The sequence below is a fragment of the Diuraphis noxia genome, unplaced genomic scaffold (assembly GCF_037042655.1).
Source record: "Diuraphis noxia isolate RWA-SAM2 unplaced genomic scaffold, SU_Dnox_SAM2 contig0001, whole genome shotgun sequence".
Taxonomy (NCBI): domain Eukaryota; kingdom Metazoa; phylum Arthropoda; class Insecta; order Hemiptera; family Aphididae; genus Diuraphis; species Diuraphis noxia.
Genome location: NW_028301711.1, coordinates 99,261,240 through 99,283,572, shown reverse-complemented (window position 1 = coordinate 99,283,572; position 22,333 = coordinate 99,261,240). Strand labels below are relative to the sequence as shown.

At 35.6% G+C, this 22,333-nt stretch overlaps 3 protein-coding genes and 1 pseudogene across 3 annotated transcripts; 1 reads left to right on the top strand and 3 right to left on the bottom strand.

Moving 5' to 3' along the window:
• Window positions 1-569: 569 nt before the first annotated feature.
• Window positions 570-7,458, bottom strand: LOC149062750 (uncharacterized). Its single transcript, XM_089215399.1, has 5 exons — window positions 7,427-7,458; window positions 6,638-6,705; window positions 6,468-6,590; window positions 1,281-6,389; window positions 570-661 (listed from the first exon to the last, which is right to left on the bottom strand). Exons 1-5 carry the CDS (start codon window positions 7,456-7,458, stop codon window positions 570-572), a joined length of 5,424 nt encoding a protein of 1,807 aa, XP_089071525.1.
• A 2,090-nt stretch (window positions 7,459-9,548) lies between these two features.
• On the top strand, window positions 9,549-11,510 carry LOC107171963 (uncharacterized; annotated as a pseudogene).
• A 2,717-nt stretch (window positions 11,511-14,227) lies between these two features.
• On the bottom strand, window positions 14,228-15,438 carry LOC149062749 (uncharacterized). Its single transcript, XM_089222211.1, has 4 exons — window positions 15,230-15,438; window positions 14,888-15,171; window positions 14,381-14,789; window positions 14,228-14,315 (listed from the first exon to the last, which is right to left on the bottom strand). Exons 1-4 carry the CDS (start codon window positions 15,436-15,438, stop codon window positions 14,228-14,230), a joined length of 990 nt encoding a protein of 329 aa, XP_089078337.1.
• A 3,334-nt stretch (window positions 15,439-18,772) lies between these two features.
• LOC149062748 (uncharacterized) lies at window positions 18,773-20,485 on the bottom strand. Its single transcript, XM_089215398.1, has one exon. The coding sequence runs from the start codon at window positions 20,483-20,485 to the stop codon at window positions 18,773-18,775; it is 1,713 nt and encodes a 570-aa protein (XP_089071524.1).
• Between the last annotated feature and the right edge of the window lie 1,848 nt (window positions 20,486-22,333).

The following is a 22,333-nucleotide window of genomic DNA, read 5'->3' as shown; positions in this document are numbered from 1 at the left end:
TCATTAACTGATTTCATAATTTCATAATTGTATTTTTTTATTTTGTAAATATTTAATAGTTATAAAAGGAATTTTGTTTTGTAGAAATATTTCTTTACCTAGGTATTAATATATTAATTTCAACTATATATTATATTATACGGTGTTTATTGAAGTAAATAGTATTCAAAACTGCATTTATTACATTTCCTAATATTTAATTATAATTAACATACTTGTAACAGTTTTAACTATATTTTTAATTGTTTATATTATGATTCTATAATGTATTAATCATATTCATTTATATAAATAAATAATAAATATTATTATATGGTTTTTAACTTTATTGGACAATATATTAGATACACCTGGTCTTTACGTATTAGTAATATTACAATCATCGAACAAATCACAAAATTTAAAAACATATTATAAAAATTACAAATCGTAAGTATAAAACTGTTTGAAATTATGTATCCTCATAATACATTTGAACATAAAATTAGACCACAACTTAGTGTTAGCACTATCCTCACAATCTCGTTTCAGCATCAAAACAACATTAAAAGCTATGTTTCTCATCGCAATCAATTCTTTTTTCGCCTCTCGGCCCGTGAATTCCGGCGGATCTTAATAAGGTAGCACCACGGAGGCGACACCAATTGGTCGATTGGTTTCTCTGTTTACAGATAATTATATTATTATTAAATTTTTATTAATAATAAGTCTATTCTATGGAACTGTATTATACCTTATTTTACTATTAATACCTATACATTATCTATTTATTACAATTTACAATATAATATTATTGTTACGAATAGGACTGTATAATATAAAATAGAATACGCACTTCGTATAATATAAACGATTTTTGATTTATTTTCACATAAGTAATTATAATAATTAATAATATATTAAAATATTTAAAAGGCTTAATGGCCGATTAGTTGTTGCGAACGACAACGACGCGCAGACTCGACTCGACTCGACTCGACTAGTGACGACGGGTCGGTCCGGTAGGGAGGGTGAGTGCGCTCGCTTTCGTTGTGTCGCGACGATCGTCGATCGCGACCGATCATACCGCCCGCCTTAAACGATAGTTTAACAAACAAAAATTTTTTTTAACATACATTAAATTTAACAAAATAGTAATTTCAATAAATCATAAAATAACAAAATATTTCAGGATAACATAATATTGTACAAAGAAACAAGCATTTTTTTTTTTATATAAACCTAATTTTAACATTGTAATTTTACAAAATTTTATTTTTGATCATTTGTGACACAATTACCTTCGAAAGGAAGTGGGCATAGATACCGAATAGCACGACGATATATACCACTGAGGGTCTTTACAGTGGCAACCCTTGGAACACCGTCTCCATCCGGATCTACGTGGAAAGCTTGAACAAGGCCCAACTTCCACTGAAGAGGCGGGGCGTTGTCATCCTTCACAAGAACGATGGAACCTAATTTTATCCTTGGACCCTTTTCGATAGACCACCGTTTACGTTCCTGAAGCTGCGTTAAATATTCGCGGTTCCAACGGGACCAAATTTGCTGAGAAACCTGTATGACTCTGCGCCATCTAGTTAATCGATTTGTTGGTACTGATGATACTTCAATTTCGGGTAAAGCGGTTAACGAGTCGCCAATAAGGAAATGAGCAGGAGTTAAAGGAGCTAGATCTGAGGGATCGGAAGATAAAGGAACTAAAGGTCGTGAATTTAAGCATGCCTCCACTCGTATTAATATTGTATTCAACTCCTCGTATGTAAAGTTTGCGTTGCCTAACGCACGAAATAAATGATGTTTAATAGACTTTATTGCAGACTCCCATAATCCTCCAAAATGAGGAGAGCGAGGTGGTATAAAGTGCCAACGGATGCCGGATTCAGATAATACATTCTGCAATTTTGATTGATGTTCTTCGCTATGAATTAAGTTGCTCAACTCTTGAAGTTGACGATTTGCTCCAACAAAGTTCTTTGCATTGTCCGAATAAATATCCGTACATTTTCCTCTTCGATCGGAAAATCTTCTTAATGCACTTATAAACGATGCACTTGTTAAATCTCCAACCAGTTCAATGTGCACTGCTTTTGTTGCGAAGCAGATAAACACGCAAATATACCCCTTGCTAAGAGCCGCATTTCGCCTCAAACTTGTTTTGATCATTAACGGTCCTGCGAAATCAACACCACAAACTGAAAAAGGACGGCTAGGTTCAATTCTTTGCTTGGGTAGATTACCCATTATAGGTTGAAATATTGTAGGCTTCAGACGAAAACATCTTACGCACTTGGACGAAACTTTCCGCGCAATATTTCGGCCATTTATGGGCCAAAAACGTTGCCTTACATGTGCCAACATTAGTTGCGGACCACCATGCAATAATACATCATGAGCATCTTGAAATATTAAGTAAACAATTGAACTATTCGGAGGAACAAGCATTGGATTTTTTTGGAACTGATCGAGCTGGCTTGCATTTTTTAAACGTCCCCCAACTCTGATAATGTTATTTTCGTCCAGATAAGGACGTAAACGAAAAATATTGCTTTTCGGAGAACCCTGTCCGTTTTTTCTTAGATCAGCAATTTCGCACGACCAATTCTGACTTTGAACAAATCTAATAACGCAATTTATTGCATTATTCAAATCATAGGGCAGCAAAGGTCCCGTTTTTTTGTCATTAGGATGAGCAGCGTTATAAATAAAACGTAAACATAAAGCTACTACCCGTAAAAGGCGACTCCAGGTTGAATAGCGAGATAAAAACGATAATTTTGGTTGTTCAGACGTAATCAAACTAATTGTTCGGCGTTCTTCAACTGTGCTGAAGTTGATTTGATTTTTATTCATAAGCGGCCATTTGGAAGAATCATACTGAAGCCAATTAGGACCTTCCCACCAAAAACTGTCATTTAACATCATTTGAGGTTCTCGTCCACGGGAAATAATATCTGCCGGGTTGTCTTTGGTATCTACGTGCGCCCATTCAGATATGGACGTAATTTCTTGAATTTCACCAACCCTATGAGCGACAAACGTCTTCCACTGTGCCGATGGTGAAGAGATCCAGGCAAGAACTATTGAAGAGTCCGTCCAGAATGTCCTTTGACTGATGTTCATTTTTAATTTTGCAATTATTTTGTCGGCTAAACGTGCCAAAAGGACAGCTCCGCATAATTCTAGACGTGGTAACGAAATCGATTTTAGAGGTGCTACGCGTGATTTAGCGCAAATTAAACGTGAGCTACGCTTGCCTTGATTATTTGTTGTTACAAGATACAAACAAGCGCCAAACGCTTCAATCGATGCATCTGAAAATCCATGGACTTGGACATCTATAATTTCTCCAGTTATTACGATACATCGAGGGATAAATAAATTATTTAATAATAATAGGCTTTCACGAAATTTGTACCAATCAAACATAGTCTCCTCTGGCAATGCTTCGTCCCATCCGATGCCCATCGCCCACAAACGTTGCATTTTTATTTTTGCTTTAATAACAACAGGGCTAATTAGGCCTAACGGGTCAAATATAGTCGCTATTTCCGATAGTATTTGACGTTTGGTAACGATGGTTTTTCTTTCCGAAAGTTTCACTTTATACTTGAAAACGTCGCCTGACGGATCCCATCGAAGACCTAGAATCTTGGTTGAATTTTCGGATAAGTCCAAGATTAATGTAGGATCATTATTTTTGTTTTCAAGACCGGTAAGAAGTTCGGGATCACTGGCTGTCCATTTTCTAAGATCGAATCCACCCTTTAGTAACACTTCTATGATATTGTCACGCAATGTTATTGCCTCTTGCAGAGATTCAGCACCGCCCAGGTAATCGTCCATGTAAAAATCTTCTTTAATTGCATTGCAAGCGTCAGGATACGAATTTGATTCTTCATCTGCTAAACGATGAAGACACGCGGTTGCAAGAAACGATGCAGGAACTGTGCCATACGTTATTGTATTTAACTGGAATTGATGCAATTCTTGATCGGGATCCGGTCTCCAAACTATTTGTTGATAGGTTCTGTGATTTGGAGCGACCCATATTCGACGGTACATCTTGGATATGTCAGCAGTCATTGCATATCTATGCTTACGAAAACGAGTTAATAAATTTATAAGATCCTCTTGAATGCAGGGACCCTTTAGCAAGACGTCATTTAAACTAACTCCAGATGTGGTTTTGCATGATGCGTCAAATACTACTCTTAATTTAGTAGTTACGCTGTCTTCTCTCCAAACTGCGTGATGTGGTAAATAATAATTTTCTTCGATGTTTGAACATAACTTAACTCTAGTCATGTGTTCCAAATCTTCATATTCTTTCATAAATTTCGAGTACTCAATTTTGAGTTGAGGGCTGGATAATAATCGTTTCTCAAGACCGTGGAAACGTCGCGTAGCTGTTGTCTTCGAATCACCTAATTTTTTCGTCTTGTCTCGAAATGGTAGCTGAACAACAAACCTGCCTTGTTCATCTCGCTGTACAGTATTTTCAAAATGTTCACGACACGCTTTTTCTTCCAATGTGAACGCTGTTTTTGAACCAATTTCTTCTGTGCGCCAAAATTTTGAAACTTGTTCTTCGAGCTTAGATAAACTTGTGCATAACGCGACGGTTGATGTTTTACTGATATTTTCACGAGCTTGTGTTGACCCAGCTACAATCCAACCTAGTTGTGTTTCTTGCATAATTAAATTGGATTGAGGAAGCTTAAACTGATTTGTACGCAATAAATCATAGAATACTTCCGAGCCTAAAATAGCGTCGATTCTTTGTGGTTCACTATAAGACGGATCAGCTAATTTAAATTCAGACGGAATTTGAAATCTGGATACGTCGATTTTGGATAGCGGAATATTTCCAGTTAAACGCGGTAATATGTAAAAATCGATATTTACTTTGTAGTTAGACACACGCGATTCGACATTAGCCGATGCCATATACGATGCATTATGGGCTGATTCGTTTATACCGATTATCGTACACGATACGCGCGTTTTATTTAATCTTAACGTTTGCGATATCGATTCGGACATAAAATTACTTTGGGATCCCGAGTCTAGCAATACGCGACATGCTGTCGATTCTCCGCGCGCGTTTCTCATGATTACGACCGCGGTTGATAATAAAATTTGTTTATTTGAGCTTCGTTGGGACGAATGAGCGCTAATAGTTTCAGGATTGGAAACATTTTTTTCCTTTGACTCGTTCGCGACAGTGCTTGCCTTTAGGGACGCCGTTTCATTTTCGGAACCGCCCGCCATGCTCGATTTAGACTTGGGTAGATATAACAAACTATTATGCGCTTTCATGCATTTGGCACATCGCCGCGAAGTACATTTTTCACCAATGTGATTTCGAAGACAGATTTTACAAAGCTTTAGTTCACTTATTCGTTTTATGCGATCGGATATTGAAAACGCTAATAGGGCTGGACATTTATAAATAGTATGTGCGCCGTCACAGTTATAGCATTTCAAAGTTCCCGTAACGATAAATGAGGACGATTGATCATTTGATTTTTTAAATTTGAAGCTATTTTTTTGAAATTGACGCTGCTGAGGCTGTATTATTTTTAGGCCTCCCGAGGCCTCTATGGCTTCTAGTATCTGACACCGATTTTCTAAATATTCTAGTAATTTATTTACCGATGCTACTTCTGACTTCGACGATTCTATTTCCCACTGTCTTAATGTGCTCGCGTCCAATTTTATAGAAATAAGATGTAAAAGAAGTGATCCCCATTCCTTTGGATTTTGGCCTAGCGACGCGAGAGCCTTAATATGACCGTTTATCGCATCAACGAGCTTACGCAACCCAGTTGACGATTCGTTATTTATATTTTCTAAATCAAATAACTTTTTCGTATGAAGTTGTACAGCGAGTTTTTTATTACTGTACCGCGAAATTAGAGCGTCCCACGCAATTTTATAATTATCCGACGTAGTGTCTAAAAACTGAATAGTTTTTTGTGCGTCACCTGACACTGACGAACGCAAATAAAAGAATTTTTGTATGTCAGTGAGAGAAGAATTTTGATGTACTAACGCGGAAAATATGTCGTGAAAAGCTGACCATTCGGAATAAATGCCCGAGAAATTTGGTATTTCTAGTGGAGCTAATTTGACCATCGGCATAAATTTCGACGTATCAGTCAAAACGGTACTTGCTTTCGAGCTGTCATTAATTTCACTATTTTCAATTTTTTTGTTACTATCATTATTCAACGATTTTTCGGTATGATTTATAATTAAATTTTCGCAAACGGCGACACTCTCAAAATATAAGTCTTCAAAACTAGCTCTATATTTTTCAGTTTCTTCATTAGCATCTATCTCTTCTATAGAAGTTTGGACTGTTTCGAAATCTTGCCAAACTTCTTTTATTTTTTATTTTCTCAATTTAAGTTGTGTGACGTCTATATCTTCTGTTGCTTTAGCGGTTTGAACGAAGTTACTGAAACGAGTCAGTTGGCCTTTAAGCAGCCCCCTTCGAGTCAACAGAGAACTTATTTCGGACATTTTACGAATAATTTGAACAACGTTACGAGTGAAGGCAGCCCTACATACGACGCTAGTAGCTATAAAGGAAAATTGTACAAGAATAAATAAACTACTGGCGACTAACCTCTATGCTGTTTTTCTGAACTGTGAACGCCAATTACTCTTCTGCTGCACCGACACTCCGTACTCGTACTGAGATTAGTATTATAAAATTATACGAATTTATAATTTTGAATAAATACGTTACCGCACAACGTTTACACGAACGTAAACAATAGTTATCACTGTATTTACGCTGGACTACGGAAACGAAACGATAAGACGATGAATCGATGATAAGCACGACGCGTGCACGATATTTGAAATATAACGCCGGAGGCTGGACAATAGAAACGAAACGACAGTAGAAACACTAATGTGTTACCACTGTTACCAGGCCTGCGACTGAAGATCAGACGACGGCAACCGAGCCGTAAAGAATAATAACGATTATTCGTATTATAATCCGCGCGTGCGGTCGCGATCGAAAGAATATAATATTATATAAATATAACGATAATACTAACGACACGACGCGACGGCGGCGACGATTTTACGATATATTAAAACTGCGATAACACGCGCAGTCGAAACACAATACACACACACTTAATGGTGACCGCGTAAAAACCCGAAGGCCACGCGAATACAACGACTTTTGTGTATAAATTCACTCGATACTAGCGTGAATATTTGAACACTCACGGAAACGAAATTAAACAAATGTGAAAAATGCGTATTCTTATACGAATAGACGATATTCGGTATTCGCCATCGCACTAAATAAACGAATATTCGAATAAGCTTAAGAAAGCTAGATCACAAACGATTTACTGAGCCTACGCACTACGGCCGTAATACAAACAATACGAACAACACTACTAATAATCCGGTTCGATTGACCATGTTACGAATAGGACTGTATAATATAAAATAGAATACGCACTTCGTATAATATAAACGATTTTTGATTTATTTTCACATAAGTAATTATAATAATTAATAATATATTAAAATATTTAAAAGGCTTAATGGCCGATTAGTTGTTGCGAACGACAACGACGCGCAGACTCGACTCGACTCGACTCGACTAGTGACGACGGGTCGGTCCGGTAGGGAGGGTGAGTGCGCTCGCTTTCGTTGTGTCGCGACGATCGTCGATCGCGACCGATCAATTATAGTATTTATATTTTTAGTTATTATATTATTAGTCTTTCGACTAATTTATAATTTTTAACAGTACTTTTTTTTTTAAAAGTATTTCAAATACATATTCCGAATACTTTAAAAAAAAGTATTCAGAATATGTATTCGAATACATTGTGATAGTAATATTCCTAAGTATTTGGAATACTTTTTGCAAACAACATATTTATTATTTTATAAACTGAAAAAAAAATAATAATCAACATTATAGTACCTATTATATTTTTTTCAATACAAATCATAGCGACGTCGACAATAGTCCGTGTTCCCGAGGGCAACTATTGCCCGTTAAAGGGTTTTAATACCCGACTAATATTAAGAGAGGATGTCATATACGTATGTGTTGTCTCCGTCTTACAAGGGCGTAACATAATAGCAATTATGCTCAGCAAATCACGTTTAGCTCCAATAGTTTTAAAATTAGAGTGAATTGAACTCTTATAAAATTTAAAGTTAACATTATTGTAAACGTGTTGTAAGTATTTTAAAATTGTAAATTGTTTGTACATCTTAAGATATTTATAACTCACTTCAAAATGAAAATATATTAAAAAGCCCATAGGGTTGTCTAAATAATACTCTTATCTGTTACCTTTAAATTTTATAAGAGGTCAATTCACTCTAATTTTTAAACTAACGGAGTTAAACTGCCGAGCATTAAATTCGTTATGTAACTTACTTGTAAGACGTAGACCACACATCACGTCCTCTTAAGATAATAATAATTGCATATTATGATGGAGTGGTATTTAAAAATGATTTTTTTTGCTAAAATATTGAAAAATGACTTGTGATTCCATAAAATGCACTGTCCTTCATAAAAATAGTATAAAATAAATAGGTACTAAGTAGGTATAGTTTAATCAATTTGTAAGTAGGTATTGTACTAATTCCAAATTATATAGAGAGCATTACTACCTACGCAACATTTTCATACAAACATTGTTATTAAAATACATTTTTCATGATTGACAAAATTTATCATTTACCTAAATATAATATTTTTTTCTAGATAAATGATATAATTTATTATTATTATTTTTTTCTTAACTAAACTTTTACCCATCTATCTTAATAATTTTTAATTATTGTTCTAGTTCTAATTAAAATATTTTAATACATAATTTTGTTGGTCAACTTAGTAGGTATAACCGTATAAGACACACATATAATATATATATATATATATGTATATACCCACCTAGTAGGTACCTACATAATTAGTAACTATACCTAATACTTAAAAGCTTAAGTTTTATTTTACAATAAAATAAATTGATAAAAATCTAAGTACCTATACCATTTTAAGTATTTTATGGATACTATCAAAATTGTTTTTAAATATTGTACTTTTAATACATTGTTAATTCTATTTCAATTTTATAATGTACCTACTTTAATAAATATGTATTATATTAATATATTTTACTAGAACCTATACTGGAACTATTACTGAAATTTGTTTTTTATAACAAATTTACTTATAGTGTTTTCCATATGACTGCACCAGTGCGGTTAGTTGCACGTAAAGCGTACAAATGATAACACACATAATCTTGCTCAGTGCAGTCAATTTAAGGAGCATCTGAAACATAATTCAGCAAATGATTATGATGATATCAATTATTTCATTTTTGATAACTAACAATCTATTTTAAATTTTCCATTGCCAGATTGATTTGCTATTTCATCTCGTGAGTCTGTTGAACTTAATTAATTGAAAATTGAAATTAATTCTTGCTCTGTCTACTCTGCTCTCTTACTACGCGTAGAAGTGTGAAGACATTATCATGGCCCAAACTAACAGTCACTTTAATTTAAAAGTAGCTAAAGGTGAGTAAGGTGACCACTCGTACTGTTTCATGTTAGAGCCATCAGCCATTGATTTCATTATTCAAGCTGGTAAGTATATGAAATTGTTTTAAAGTCATTAACATTTAAATTTGGTGCTGCTCGAATATGCAAAATCATATTATAATATGTAGATTGCATATCTGAGCAGCAATAAAAAAAATGATAAAAGATAAAATACCGTATATTGTACGGTCGTTGTCTGTTTTATTATTAAATAAATAAAAATTACACATGTCTTTAAAAATGTATTATGTTAATATGATTATAGGGCCTAGTAATAGTTTACCAACAGTTCTATCTTTTTTGCAAAGTTGTATAGAAAATGGCTCAATCAATATGAACATTAATGAGCTGTATGATGAAAAAACAAAACTTCATATTTCAATTCCTGAAAGGTAAAATTAAAAATATATTGTAGTAAATTGTAGTACCTACCTAATTAATATTTAAAAATTTTTAAATATGGTTAGAGTACAACAGGGGGTACAATAAATATTAAATTCAGTATTACATATATTTCTATTTTGTAGAACCAATTTCATTGACTTTTCATTACCTTTACTATACTCATTTTAATAATTCAGAAAATTACCCTGTGTGCGTGGCTTTTATTGATCCTTTATTGAAAATGTTTACGGTAATTAATATTATAATTTTAGAGACTTACATTATGAAGTACCCATCAATACCTCATCACTTTCACATTGTAATATAGAGAGCAACTCCGAACATCATACTTCTAAGGACTCATCAAACAACAATAGTAAGTAAATGTTAATAATGTACCTACGCTAAAACTTAATGAAAGAGTAATTGTAAATTACTATGTTTGTCATTTTTGCTGCTGTTGAAAGTTGAAGCTTAGATGGACCAATAACTTTAGTATTAATATAAATAAATAACACGATAATATGATTATGTATAAGTATAATATATAAGTAAAATACAACTTGGACAATTATTTGTGACTATACACACTGTATGACGGTGTCTGTGTAAGTGGTTTTTACATACATTGAAAGGCCCTATATATAGAGTGATTCATTTAAGTGGGTACACTAATTATCTCGAAAAGTATTAACTTTTTTTCTAGGTTTATGTTTTTCTAAAACCGTATAATATTAAAAAAAATTCCACCCTTATATTTATTAGTGAGACCACTATCAACTTTTGATTTTCAAATGGTAACATATATTAAAAATATCATGAATTAATAATCCCATTTTTATTGTGAATTAACGCGTTAACATTTTTATTTTTCGTTGATTCGTTTGCGAGATACAGCTCCTCAAAATATTGGTTATAAATAGGAAAAAAATTACATGTACTTAAGTGTGAGTTGAACAATAAATATAATTTTTATTGTATTGTTTAGATGACAAAGTAATATCTACACAGAATCAGAAAGCTACAGCATTGTGGACTGATGGAATAACCAGATTTATGCTTGAAAGGTATGCCAAGTGGATGAATTTTATTGGGCCAATGAAAAAGTTCAAAAAAAAAGTTGATATGTGGAAGCAAATAGCAACAGACATTGACAATGAACTTGGAGTAAAATTTTCATTTATCCAAGTTGAAAATCGCTACAAAACCGTTTGTAAAAGAAAGAAATCAGTAATAAACAATAATAGGCAAACTGGCGCATCTCGCATGGATGACACATTTGAATGTGAATGGAATCAAATTACTAATAATGACGATAGCATTCTTCCGGAAGTTTTACGTAATACTACAAATGTTGTGATAAATAAAAAAGATTTTGAGAACAACCCAAAAAAAATAAAAAAGAATCTCCGCAATTATTATTATTAGAATTTTTAAAAGATAAAGAAATTCAAAAAGAAAGAAGACACCAGGAAAAAATGGAATTAATTAAACAACTTTTTGAAACATAGTCAATATTTTATACATTATTAAAAATTATTTGTTGTATTATAAACACAAAATAGTATTAATTATATTTTTCATTATTTTTTAGTTGTTAAATTTATTCATATGAGTTGATTTTTTTGTTATGATCTGTATTAATTTTTTTTATGTTAATGATTAAATACATAAATGTTACATTACAAATAGGGCATTTTATTATGTTTTATATCAAATTTGTTATTAAGAAATATGTTTATTTTTTTGTTACATTATGTTTCATTATACTTTTTGTTAAATTTGTTAGTAAAAAACTGTAATAACAAGCAAAGTTGTTTACAAAGATATAATATAGGAAATAGAATTTGTTTTGTTATTAATTTTTAGTTTAAAACATCATAATATATACTAGTTGCATAGGTAATTAAAATTGTTATTAGTTAAATGTTTTACAATGCGTAAATAAAATATAATTACATAAATTGTAAACCATTTTGTATTGCTTCACGCTTTCTTTCACCGTTTCGTTTGAGTATCATTTCTGAATCCATTATATTATCTGGTTCTTCAACTACACTCAAATCATCTTCATCGACATCTTCAGGTATAATGTGGTCATTCATATCAATGATAATTATGTAATACACATGATGATACGATACATTTAGTTATTTTATCTACAGAATGAATGTCTAATTGCAGCAACTGTCTAAATCTAGATTTTAGGAGTCCAAATGAATTCTCAATCAACACTATAGTTGCACAAAATCTTTTATTAAAGTATCTCTGGGTTTCTGTTAACCTTCCGTAATCTTTGTATGGAATAAGCAACCACTCTCGTAAACTGTATGCACCATCACCAATTAAATGAAATTTTTTACCACATTTAATTGGGAGCGTTTTGCTCAAATCTGATAATGCAAACACTCTTTTTTTTTTTTTTTTTTCTTATTATCGACGACGCTGCCGGAACTGCTTGCGCATTACGTCAACAGCCCCGCCATCGTTTATTATACACTAAAAATGATAATGAATAATTACAAACATGCATACAATATTAACAAATACTATTTTCCTTTGATGAGCCGCTGTGCCGACTTCTCGGGCCGACCGGAGTCCGCCACCCTTGCCATCCCGTTCCAGATTGCCCCTCTGTCCGCGGTCCTCCTTCCGTCACTTCATAGCTTGTCTGCTAGGCTTCTTCTGCCTGTCTGGCCCTCTCTTCCTCTTCTTTGAGAGTCAGGATCTGTTCAACCATCTTGTAAAAGATCCTGAACGTCTTCTCCGCGTTGTAAAGAACATCGGCCTTAACTGAGTGATCCAACGGCAAGTCCTCGAAAGCAGGGCCGCAGAGAATGGCCGGCATGTCCTCAACAGCTGGGTGGTGGCCTAGGCGCCCGCCAAGCTCCTCCCTTAGACCGCTCCAATACTGGCACTCAAAAAGGGTGTGGTTAACGGTGTCTGCGTCACTGTTGCAATGATGACAGCACGCAATGCAAACACTCTAGAATCATGTATTTTACCAGGGGCACCTGTAAATACATCAACAAATCTCTTTTTGTAGTCACATACACCTTGAAGAGTAATTGAAGGTGTGTCATGCCTATTTGTATAGGTACTTTTTATTTTATGAGCAGGAGTTCGGATTGGAATTGAAGTTCCATCAATACATCCAATAACACCTGGTATTCCTGATATCTACATTAAAATAGACATATTTATTAACTAATTGTACAAAATGTTAATACAATTAAAAGCATTAAAAAATATAATGACTTTATTGTAGTGATCTCTCACCACTAGGGAACAGATTCTATTGTAAATACATATTATTATTGGAATAAGATATTTTAAATCTGATAAAAAAAATGTGTAAAGTTTAGATCATTCTAATTAATTTTGGTTAAAGAATAATTTGCATATGTATCTAGGAAAAATCATGCACTAAAACATTTAGAATTAGGTATTTAGAATAAATAAACAAACTTTTTGAAATTCATGAGCTAATTTCTCAAATCCTTCATTGAAATTTATGTATGTTGAACAAATATCAATCAAAAAATCCACAACTCTGTTATTAATACGGTACTGTGTAGTGAGTCCAACTCCAAATCGTTCCGATACATCACGTAGACAACATTTGTTTGCAGAAAACCTATATAAGGCACAACATTTTTTTACGATACAAAAACATAAAATAGGTATTGTGTAGGTAGTAATATACCATAAATATGATAAAATATGAGTCTCTGGAGAACAAACTGTAATTGTGTAAGGAATCTCTTTAGGAAAAAATTTGGATTCTTCAAATTTGTCTATAATAAAATAGGCTGTACTCCGTTCCATACGAAAATGATTTTTAAACTAGAAGCATAAAAAACAATGTAGGATTCTTATAGGCACATTATTTTATTTATGTTAAGAATTAATTTATATAAATTTAACAAAAAATAGTTCTAACTACCAAGGGCCCGATCATTAGCCAGACCGACACTGCTTAACACTATTGTATAATAGTATAATACTACGTAAATTATTAATATATTATTTGGCTGTCATATAGTATGCGGTCTACCGGCGATTTACGAGTATAGTATGCGGTCTACCGCGAATAAATAAATTAAAAATATCATAATATTATAGTATAATTATTGTAGTAGTAATGTCTAGTAAAAAATTAATAATTAAAAATTTGTTGGTCAAAAAAATTGTTGTCAATGAATATAAATAAATATAATATAATACGTTATACAAAAACTTCCGCCATATCTCTTAAAAATGCATTAAATAAATCTGATTTATTTATTCCTCGCCACCATGTTTCCATGAGATACCTGCAATAATATGTATAATATAATATTGCATTAAATTTATTAAACATAACTTATAATAATTTTACCTTGGAAAGAGATCAGGACTTGTACCACACATATTTTTAACTACTTTTAAGCGTAATGGTCTCCATAAACTTTCGATCCTCTGAGTGTGAGCTTGTGTTAGTGGATCAACAAAATTTTCGCTGTGGTTAACTGTATTATGCGTAAAACCATATTGGGCGATCCCATTATACGCTGGCCATCCATCAGAGTGTATAATAGAACCCAATACAACCTCTCTTTTAATAATATCCTGCAGAGTTTGCTTGTCTCGCTTTTCGACAACAAAATATCGTGCCTCACTATCGTCGCATAATCCAAACACCCAAGGACCATCCATTCGTCTACCATAATTTCTTTTTCCATTTTCAAGAGGGTCGTCATTTTCGTCTTCGATGTTTTCACTCGGCAAATCTGCAAGTCGATATCGACCTGTAACAACATAATGATGATTTATAATATTTTATAATATTAATATTCAATCTAAAATTGTATTTTATTATGTATTCAATTATATAATTATAAAATACCTTTATGATTTTTTCTGGATCCTCTTAACAAACATTCGTCGACTTGTATGATGACATCAGGTCCTCCAAATTTATTACGTTTTTCGAACATTTTTAGTGGTATATCCCGACACAAATTCATCCAATCACATACGGTGTTGGACGATCTTCCAGTTAAGGACATGATTGTTTTATTGGATAAACCTTGAGTCCAGTAGAACACTAGTTCTAACTGTTGACTGAGGCTTAGTCCACTATTTAGACGACCATTGTTGTCAATATAAGTCCAAAAAGCATTATCTTTCCTATATAATAGTATAATTATTAGTAGTATAATTATTATTAATAAAATAATTTTCTCACCTTAAGCTTTGTGTTGTTTGACATCCCTTTCTCTTACAACGTAAAACTCTCCTTTCCTTACCTTTCTCCTTACGTAGGTATAAATTCATAGCACTTCCACACTTAATACATTCGGCATTTTCATTATTTGCCACAAGTTTTTTGTTAATTAAAATATTTGTGGTTGATTCGTCACTACTAATTATTGAATAAAAATCTTTTGCCAACATATTGGGTGTATAAAATATAATATGGTGTCGCGCAATAAATGACATACTGAGCTATTGAGCCAATACTTTTACAAAATATTGAAGTATTGTTATCTGTGTATAATGTAATTAAGATAAAGTATATCTAAAAGATAGAAAAAGATTAAAGTGTATCTATTAAAAATAAAACCGGTAAAAACCGCAGGTAGACCGCATCCTACAGCGGCTGGTAGAACGCATTTGCCGGTAGACCGCATACTATATGACAGCCTATTATTTTTACTAGTTGATCGGAATAATTGTGTACAACATCTATTATATAATTGGATATTTTTGGTTTAATATTTTTTAGAGGTGTATTAAAAATGAATTCGATAACGTCCTATCATCACTACTTGATAAAAAATATAAAATTGCAGCTTTCTTTGGCTCATTCATATTTTAATTACAAATTCCCTAGTATATTTATACGAATTTATACTTAATTGTCTTAATTTAACAATATTAAAATAATGAATATTATATAATATATTAGGTCATTAGGACAATAGGTTTCAAATATCAATGTTTATTGTTTATTTGTTTATCAGAAAATTAAATAAAGTTAAAAGATGTAAAAAGATGTATAATCAATAAAAGATAAGGTGCACCGTCATGAAGAGCTCGTGCGATTATCACTGCACCGAGGGCATGAAACTGGCCGAGTGCACGCATATGGAACATAAAAATCTGCACTAGTTGTGCTCTGATATTTCATATGAAACATAAAATAATTGCACCAGTGCAATAGTGCAGTCATGTGGAAAACACTATTATAGGTTCTAGAATCAGTACAACTGCAGACATTGGGAAAATGTAGTGTGTGTTGTCTTTTAATATGGTGCTGCACATGCATATTTTGCTGATTTCTATGGGGTGCTATAAATATTATTAGGTATACATAGTATATTGTTGCTAAAGAACTTAAGTTCCATTTGGGTTATTAACTATGAGTATACAACATTTTTAATCACATAATATATTATACCTTATATATTTCCACTCAATTTTTAATAATGTTAGAATTTATAAATTATGTTAGAACCAATAAAAACATTGAATTGCATTCTTTATATTTGTTTTTATTGAATAGTAACGCCTAAAATTAATAAAGGTTCAATGAGAAAATCATCAAATGTTTCATCACGTACTCGTAGGAGAATTATTCAGAATCAAAATCAAGATGCAAAAATGGCCAATAATTTAGTTCAGTCCTCTGCAGACAACTCATTTAGAGCACCACTTCATGTGACACATAATGTACCTGCAAACTCATTTATCCTTTCTGATAACACTGATGACACACAATTTTCTGACAATAGCTTATTTGTTTCTGATAATAATGTTGAAACACAAGTTTTTAACAGCAACTTTTTTCTTTTGGATAATCATCATGTCAATAACGTTTCTACTGCTACATCTCTACTATTTTCCTCAAATTTTGAAGCACTCACAAATGTTAATAATAATAATAATAATGTATCTATTCAATCTGAATTGAAAGAATGGGCAATTAAATGTAAAATAGCATAATGTAATTTAAATGAGTTATTAATTATTCTAAGAAAACATAATGGTTTTGGGTATCTTCCCAAAGACTCGAGAACTCTTCTTCAAACTCCTAAAATCAACACTGACCAAATTCGCCTTGTCAATCCACATGGAAAATATTTTTATTTTGGCTTAACTAATTATTTACTTAATCATTTTTCAAATTTAAATTATATTCCAAAAGAAATACAGTTAGTTATTGGTGTTGATGGCCTTCTGATATCTCATAGTAGTAATAATCAACTTTGGCCAATTTTAGCATATGTTAATCCTGATAATTACACACAAGAAAAAAAGGTATTTCCTATTGGTTTATTTTGGGGTAAAAGTAAACCAACAGATAGCAATGCATTTCAATATGATTTCATAGTTGAAGCTAAAATACTATTATCTGATGGCCTAAAAATTAGTCAAATAAATCAGCCAATCCCTGTAAGCATTTTTGCTATATGTTGTGATGCACCGGCTAAGACATTTTTAACAAAAACAAAAAGGCATACCGGACTTGCTTCTTGTTCAAAATGTACACAAGAAGGTGTGTATTTATGTAATTGTACTTGTTTCCCTTACAAAGATAATTTGCCATCTTTGAGAACTCATGAAAGTTTTGTTTTAAGAACCCATGATGATTATCATATTACAAATGTAAATACCATTCTTTTAGATTTACCTAATTTTAATATCGTAGAAAAGTTTTATTTAGATTATATGTGTTTCGGCTGGCACGCCCAACAAATAACTTATCAGGAGATTGCCAACAGCAGGAATTAAAATATGGAAAGTAAACAAGCGAATACCAATATGACAAATAATTGAATAATATTTGAACTACAGATAATAATACAAATGAGGTCTTAACCTATGTTAGTAATAATATGGTCACAAACGACCACCGTAAGTACAAAATAGTATACTAATAATGTAATAGTATAATAATAATATAATAAATTTCGGATCACATGCGATCGTTATAATAATAATTTAAATAATAATATAATTCAACAATAATACGAATACAGAACGATAACAATTAATATCATATAAACATCCCGAAGTGATAATAAATATACACAATGATAGTACGACCTGATACCGTGGATTGCAGTGTGTGAGTCGTGGTGGAACCGCTGGACCAGTTGCGTAATAACTTGTCGACGTAGCAATAATGACGGGCAGCCGGTAATAATACTAATGGCCAACACTCACGTACTATAATAGTATTTTCGAATATGTCGAGTCGCGTTGCGCACTTTGCGGACGAGCGATGATCATCGACTTAATACATAATAATAATGTAAACGTTCGCACTGCGACGAGGGACGGGCGAATAAGTACGTTTACATACGGCGATATATTTGCACGGCAATAATACCTTTTCTGCCAAAAAACAAAGCGGCAACGGACGACACGCACACGTCGTCGCGGCTACGTCACCTGTACTGGTCGAGTCGAGAGAATACGCGGAGTCGCCGCCGCCGTGACCAGTCGGTCGACAGATAAGCTTATCGGGCTTTTGGTGGTGGACATGGTGTGCAGGTGCATGCATTGATTGTGGCGTCAACATACTCCCCCCTTGGAAGACTAAGGATCTTCCAAAATGTGAGCGAGGCGTAACGAAGATGAATATTTGAACAAAAACATAATACATAATAAAGTATACAAAATTATACAAAATACAAAAATTACACGAGGTATCAGTTTACAGGATAGGAAAGACCCTTGCTGCGTAGGAATAAACAAGGATTTTTATCTTTTTTTTTTTTAATTAATTGATTGGAAGACGAGCTAATTTGACCACGGGCCGCTTGAGGGTGCCATCACTGGTGCGGACAGTTGCTACCCTCACAACTCCATCTTCGCCGGGATGAACTGCTTCGACACGTCCCATTTTCCAGAATGTGGGTGGCAAATTTGGAGACTGAACTAGTACAAGATCACCAACTGTGACGTTAGGTTGCGGGTGGTGCCATTTTGATCGGACTTGCAATGATCGCAAGTATTCTAAAGACCAACGTTTCCATAACGATTGGTGAAATTGATCCAACAGCTGCCATCGGTTGAGATGGTTTATCGGAATCTGCGTCACGTCGGGGTCAGGCAGCGTGACGAGAGGTGCACCTATGAGGAAGTGACCTGGTGTTAACGCTCGTATATCATTCGGATCTGACGAAAGGGGTGTAATTGGTCGTGAGTTCAGTATGGCTTCTATTCGTTGAGTTATGGTGCACATCTCCTCAAATGTTAACAGTTGGGTGCCAATTACTCGTTTCAGGTGGATTTTCATGGACTTAACTGCTGCTTCCCACAATCCCCCGAAGTGGGGAGCAGCCGGTGGGTTGAAGTGCCACCTACACGGCACAGCATTTGAGACAATGTTTTGTGCTTCAGGATCTGACCACAACCGACGTAATTCAGATGCGGCACCTTGGAAATTGGTACCACAGTCTGAGTATATCTCTGAAGGTATTCCTCGACGAGCAATGAAACGGTGCAATGATGCAAGGAATGCCGAAGTTGTGAGGTCAGAGACCACCTCGATGTGCACCGCTTTCACAGCCATGCAAATGAAGATCGCCACATAACATTTTGTAGAACGGGCATTCCGACGTTTGCCTTCCTTGATCAAAAGTGGTCCCGCGTAGTCTACACCGACATTCGAGAAGGGTCTCGATGGACACACTCGTGAGGATGGAAGATCGCCCATAAACGTTTTGACAGTTGACGCTCGATGTCGTGTGCAGGTAACACATTTGAAGATAACGTGACGAATAACTGATCGACCTGACACAATCCAGAATTGAGAAGACAACAAGGATGCCACAAGCTGAGGTCCAGCGTGCATACCAATTATGTGATAATATCGGATCAATAGTAACGTTAAAGCGCTTGACTTTGGCATTAGCACTGGATATTTGAAATCTTCCGGTGCGGTTGAATGGCGCAATCGTCCACCCACGCGTATGATTCCAGATGCGTCAATGAACGGGGTAAGACAAGATATCGACCGAGGTTTGATGGACGATGACGAAGATGACATACGCTTGAGTAACTGTGGAAAGTGGATGCGTTGTGTTATTTGGACGAGCGTCTGTAGAGCATCACGAAGTTCTTCATATCTAAGGAATCCTGTAAACATAGGTGGATGGTCGTCACATTGATGTGCGGGCTTTCGCTGGAGTGACTTGTGACGAGTCTTGACGATGAAACGTCTCATGTAAGCAATGACTCTCTTTAACCGAGTCAATGATGAGAATTTATCAAGCCAGTCGTCATTCGTTGTTGATGTAACAGTAACGTGCAATGTCTCTGCCACGGTTTTCTGTTCAGGTAGTTCAGCTATGGGAATTTTTTCATACTGTAGTGAATTCCAAGTATCAGGTGACTGTTGCACGAAAGATGGACCATCCCAGTATAAACTGTGTTCTAATGCTTCAGTAGGAAGTAGGCCACGTGACACACAATCAGCTGGATTTTGCATTGATGGTACATATCGCCACTGACCCGAAGGCAAAAGTTCACCTATCTTGTTAAGCCTGTTCGTAACAAATACCTTGAATGTAACTTGCTGAGTTGTTAGCCAAGACAACACCACTGTAGAGTCGGTCCATGCATGGAACGAGGATATGTGAGTGATTGACGACAATGCCTTTTGTACACGATGCAATGTTTGAGCTAAGAGCAATGCCCCGCATAATTCCAACCTCGGAATGGAAAGTGACTCGTCCAGACGACTGTTCTTTAACGGTTAACTCTTAAGGAGACAGGCGATGCACTCATGGATGCCTTAGTTCCAGGTGATACGGAAGTAGGCGAGAACCTGGAACAAAAAGAAACCCGGGAAAGAGCGGGGGTCGGCCTGGGAACATTTCGACCGGAACAAGTAGAGTCGGGACCGATTGACCCTTGCGATGTGGAGGAGGTCAAGGGAGCCATCTGGAGAATGGCTCCGAACAAGGCACCAGGCTTGGACGGCATAACGGCGAAAATACTGAGACAGGCGTGGCCAGTGATAGGCAAGGACATAACGTGGGCCTTCAATTGTTGTCTTAGGACGAAGCGATTCCCGAAATCGTGGAAGATTGCACGTCTAGTAGTGTTCAGGAAAGCCCCGGGTAAGGACCCGGCGGAGCCGAAGTCGTACCGACCTATTAGCTTGCTGCCGGTGATCTCGAAAGCGCTTGAGCACATTATAGTAGAGAGAATCCGCAAAGATACGGATCCCCGCATGTCGAAAAGACAATTCGGGTTCACGAAAGGCCTCTCCACGATCGACGCGATCAATCACGTACTCAGCTGGACCGAAAACAGGACAGAGAAATACGTGCATGCCGTATTCCTGGATATATCGGGCGCGTTCGACTGCCTCTGGTGGCCCCAGCTCATACTCGATATGCAACAGGCAGGCTGCAGCAGCGGGCTCATCGAACTGACAAAGAGTTATCTCGACGGCCGTCGGGCCGGTATGGGGATCGGCGGCGTCGACATAACGAGGACCCTAACTAAGGGCACGCCGCAAGGATCGAGCTACGGCCCGGACTTGTGGTGATACGCGATGAATCCGTTGCTAACGCAGGAACTGCCTGAGGGAACAGAAATTGTCGCGTATGCAGACGACATCGCGATTCTAGTCTCCGGTAAACACCGACCGGAAGTCACTAGCAGAACAAATGCGTTACTCGAGAGAGCGTCGCAATGGGCGGAGCAGCGAAAACTCACCTTTTCCGCGGCCAAGTTTCAAACGCTATGGCTTAAAAACTCGCTCTCGAAGCCGCTGGAACTCCGACTGGGCGGAGTAAAGATAAGATCGACCGCCAAGGCGAAATACCTTGGGGTCACATTTGACCAAAAACAGGACTTCAGCCTTCACCTAGCGGAGAAGGTGGAAGCGACGAAAAGCCTGTTCAGCAGACTGCATGGAGTCGCCAAGACCCGATGGGGACTTAAGAGCAACGTGGCACTACGGATCTACAAATCGGTGTTCGTACCTCAGATGGGGTACGCGGCATCGATTTGGGCGGAGAAGTGCATGGCTTCGGGACACAGGAGAGCGAGGGCAAATATGGCACAGAGACAACCGTTGTTAGCGATAACGGGGGCCTATAAGACGACGTCCACGGTGGCGTTGCAGGTCCTAGCGGGAGTGCCCCCGCTGGACCTAGAACTAAAGAAACTGGCCAGAATTGAAAGGGACAGAGCCGCGGTAAGGCGAGGCGCGATGACGGCCCTCGAGGCAGCGAATAGGGAGGAAAGATATACCGCTGAAACCATCCTCCTTTGGCAGCAACAGTGGGTCGCCTCTAGTAAGGGAAGGTGGACTGAGAGGTGG

What these genes read in the sequence shown, in the direction of transcription:
- LOC149062748 (XM_089215398.1), bottom strand. Translation starts at nt 20,485, where the DNA reads ATGCAAAATCCAGCTGATTGTGTGTCACGTGGCCTACTTCCTACTGAA.
- LOC149062750 (XM_089215399.1), bottom strand. Translation starts at nt 7,458, where the DNA reads ATGGTCAATCGAACCGGATTATTAGTAGTGTT. An exon ending in ACCGGATTATTAGTAGTGTT is followed by an intron (nt 6,706 to 7,426) that starts GTTCGTATTGTT and finishes TACTAATCTCAG; the next exon opens with TACGAGTACGGAGTGTCGGT. An exon ending in AGGCCAACTGACTCGTTTCA is followed by an intron (nt 6,390 to 6,467) that starts GTAACTTCGTTC and finishes AAAAAATAAAAG; the next exon opens with AAGTTTGGCAAGATTTCGAA.
- LOC149062749 (XM_089222211.1), bottom strand. Translation starts at nt 15,438, where the DNA reads ATGTTGGCAAAAGATTTTTATTCAATAATTAGTAGTGACGAATCAACC. An exon ending in CAAACAACACAAAGCTTAAG is followed by an intron (nt 15,172 to 15,229) that starts GTGAGAAAATTA and finishes ACTATTATATAG; the next exon opens with GAAAGATAATGCTTTTTGGA. An exon ending in ATCCAGAAAAAATCATAAAG is followed by an intron (nt 14,790 to 14,887) that starts GTATTTTATAAT and finishes ATGTTGTTACAG; the next exon opens with GTCGATATCGACTTGCAGAT.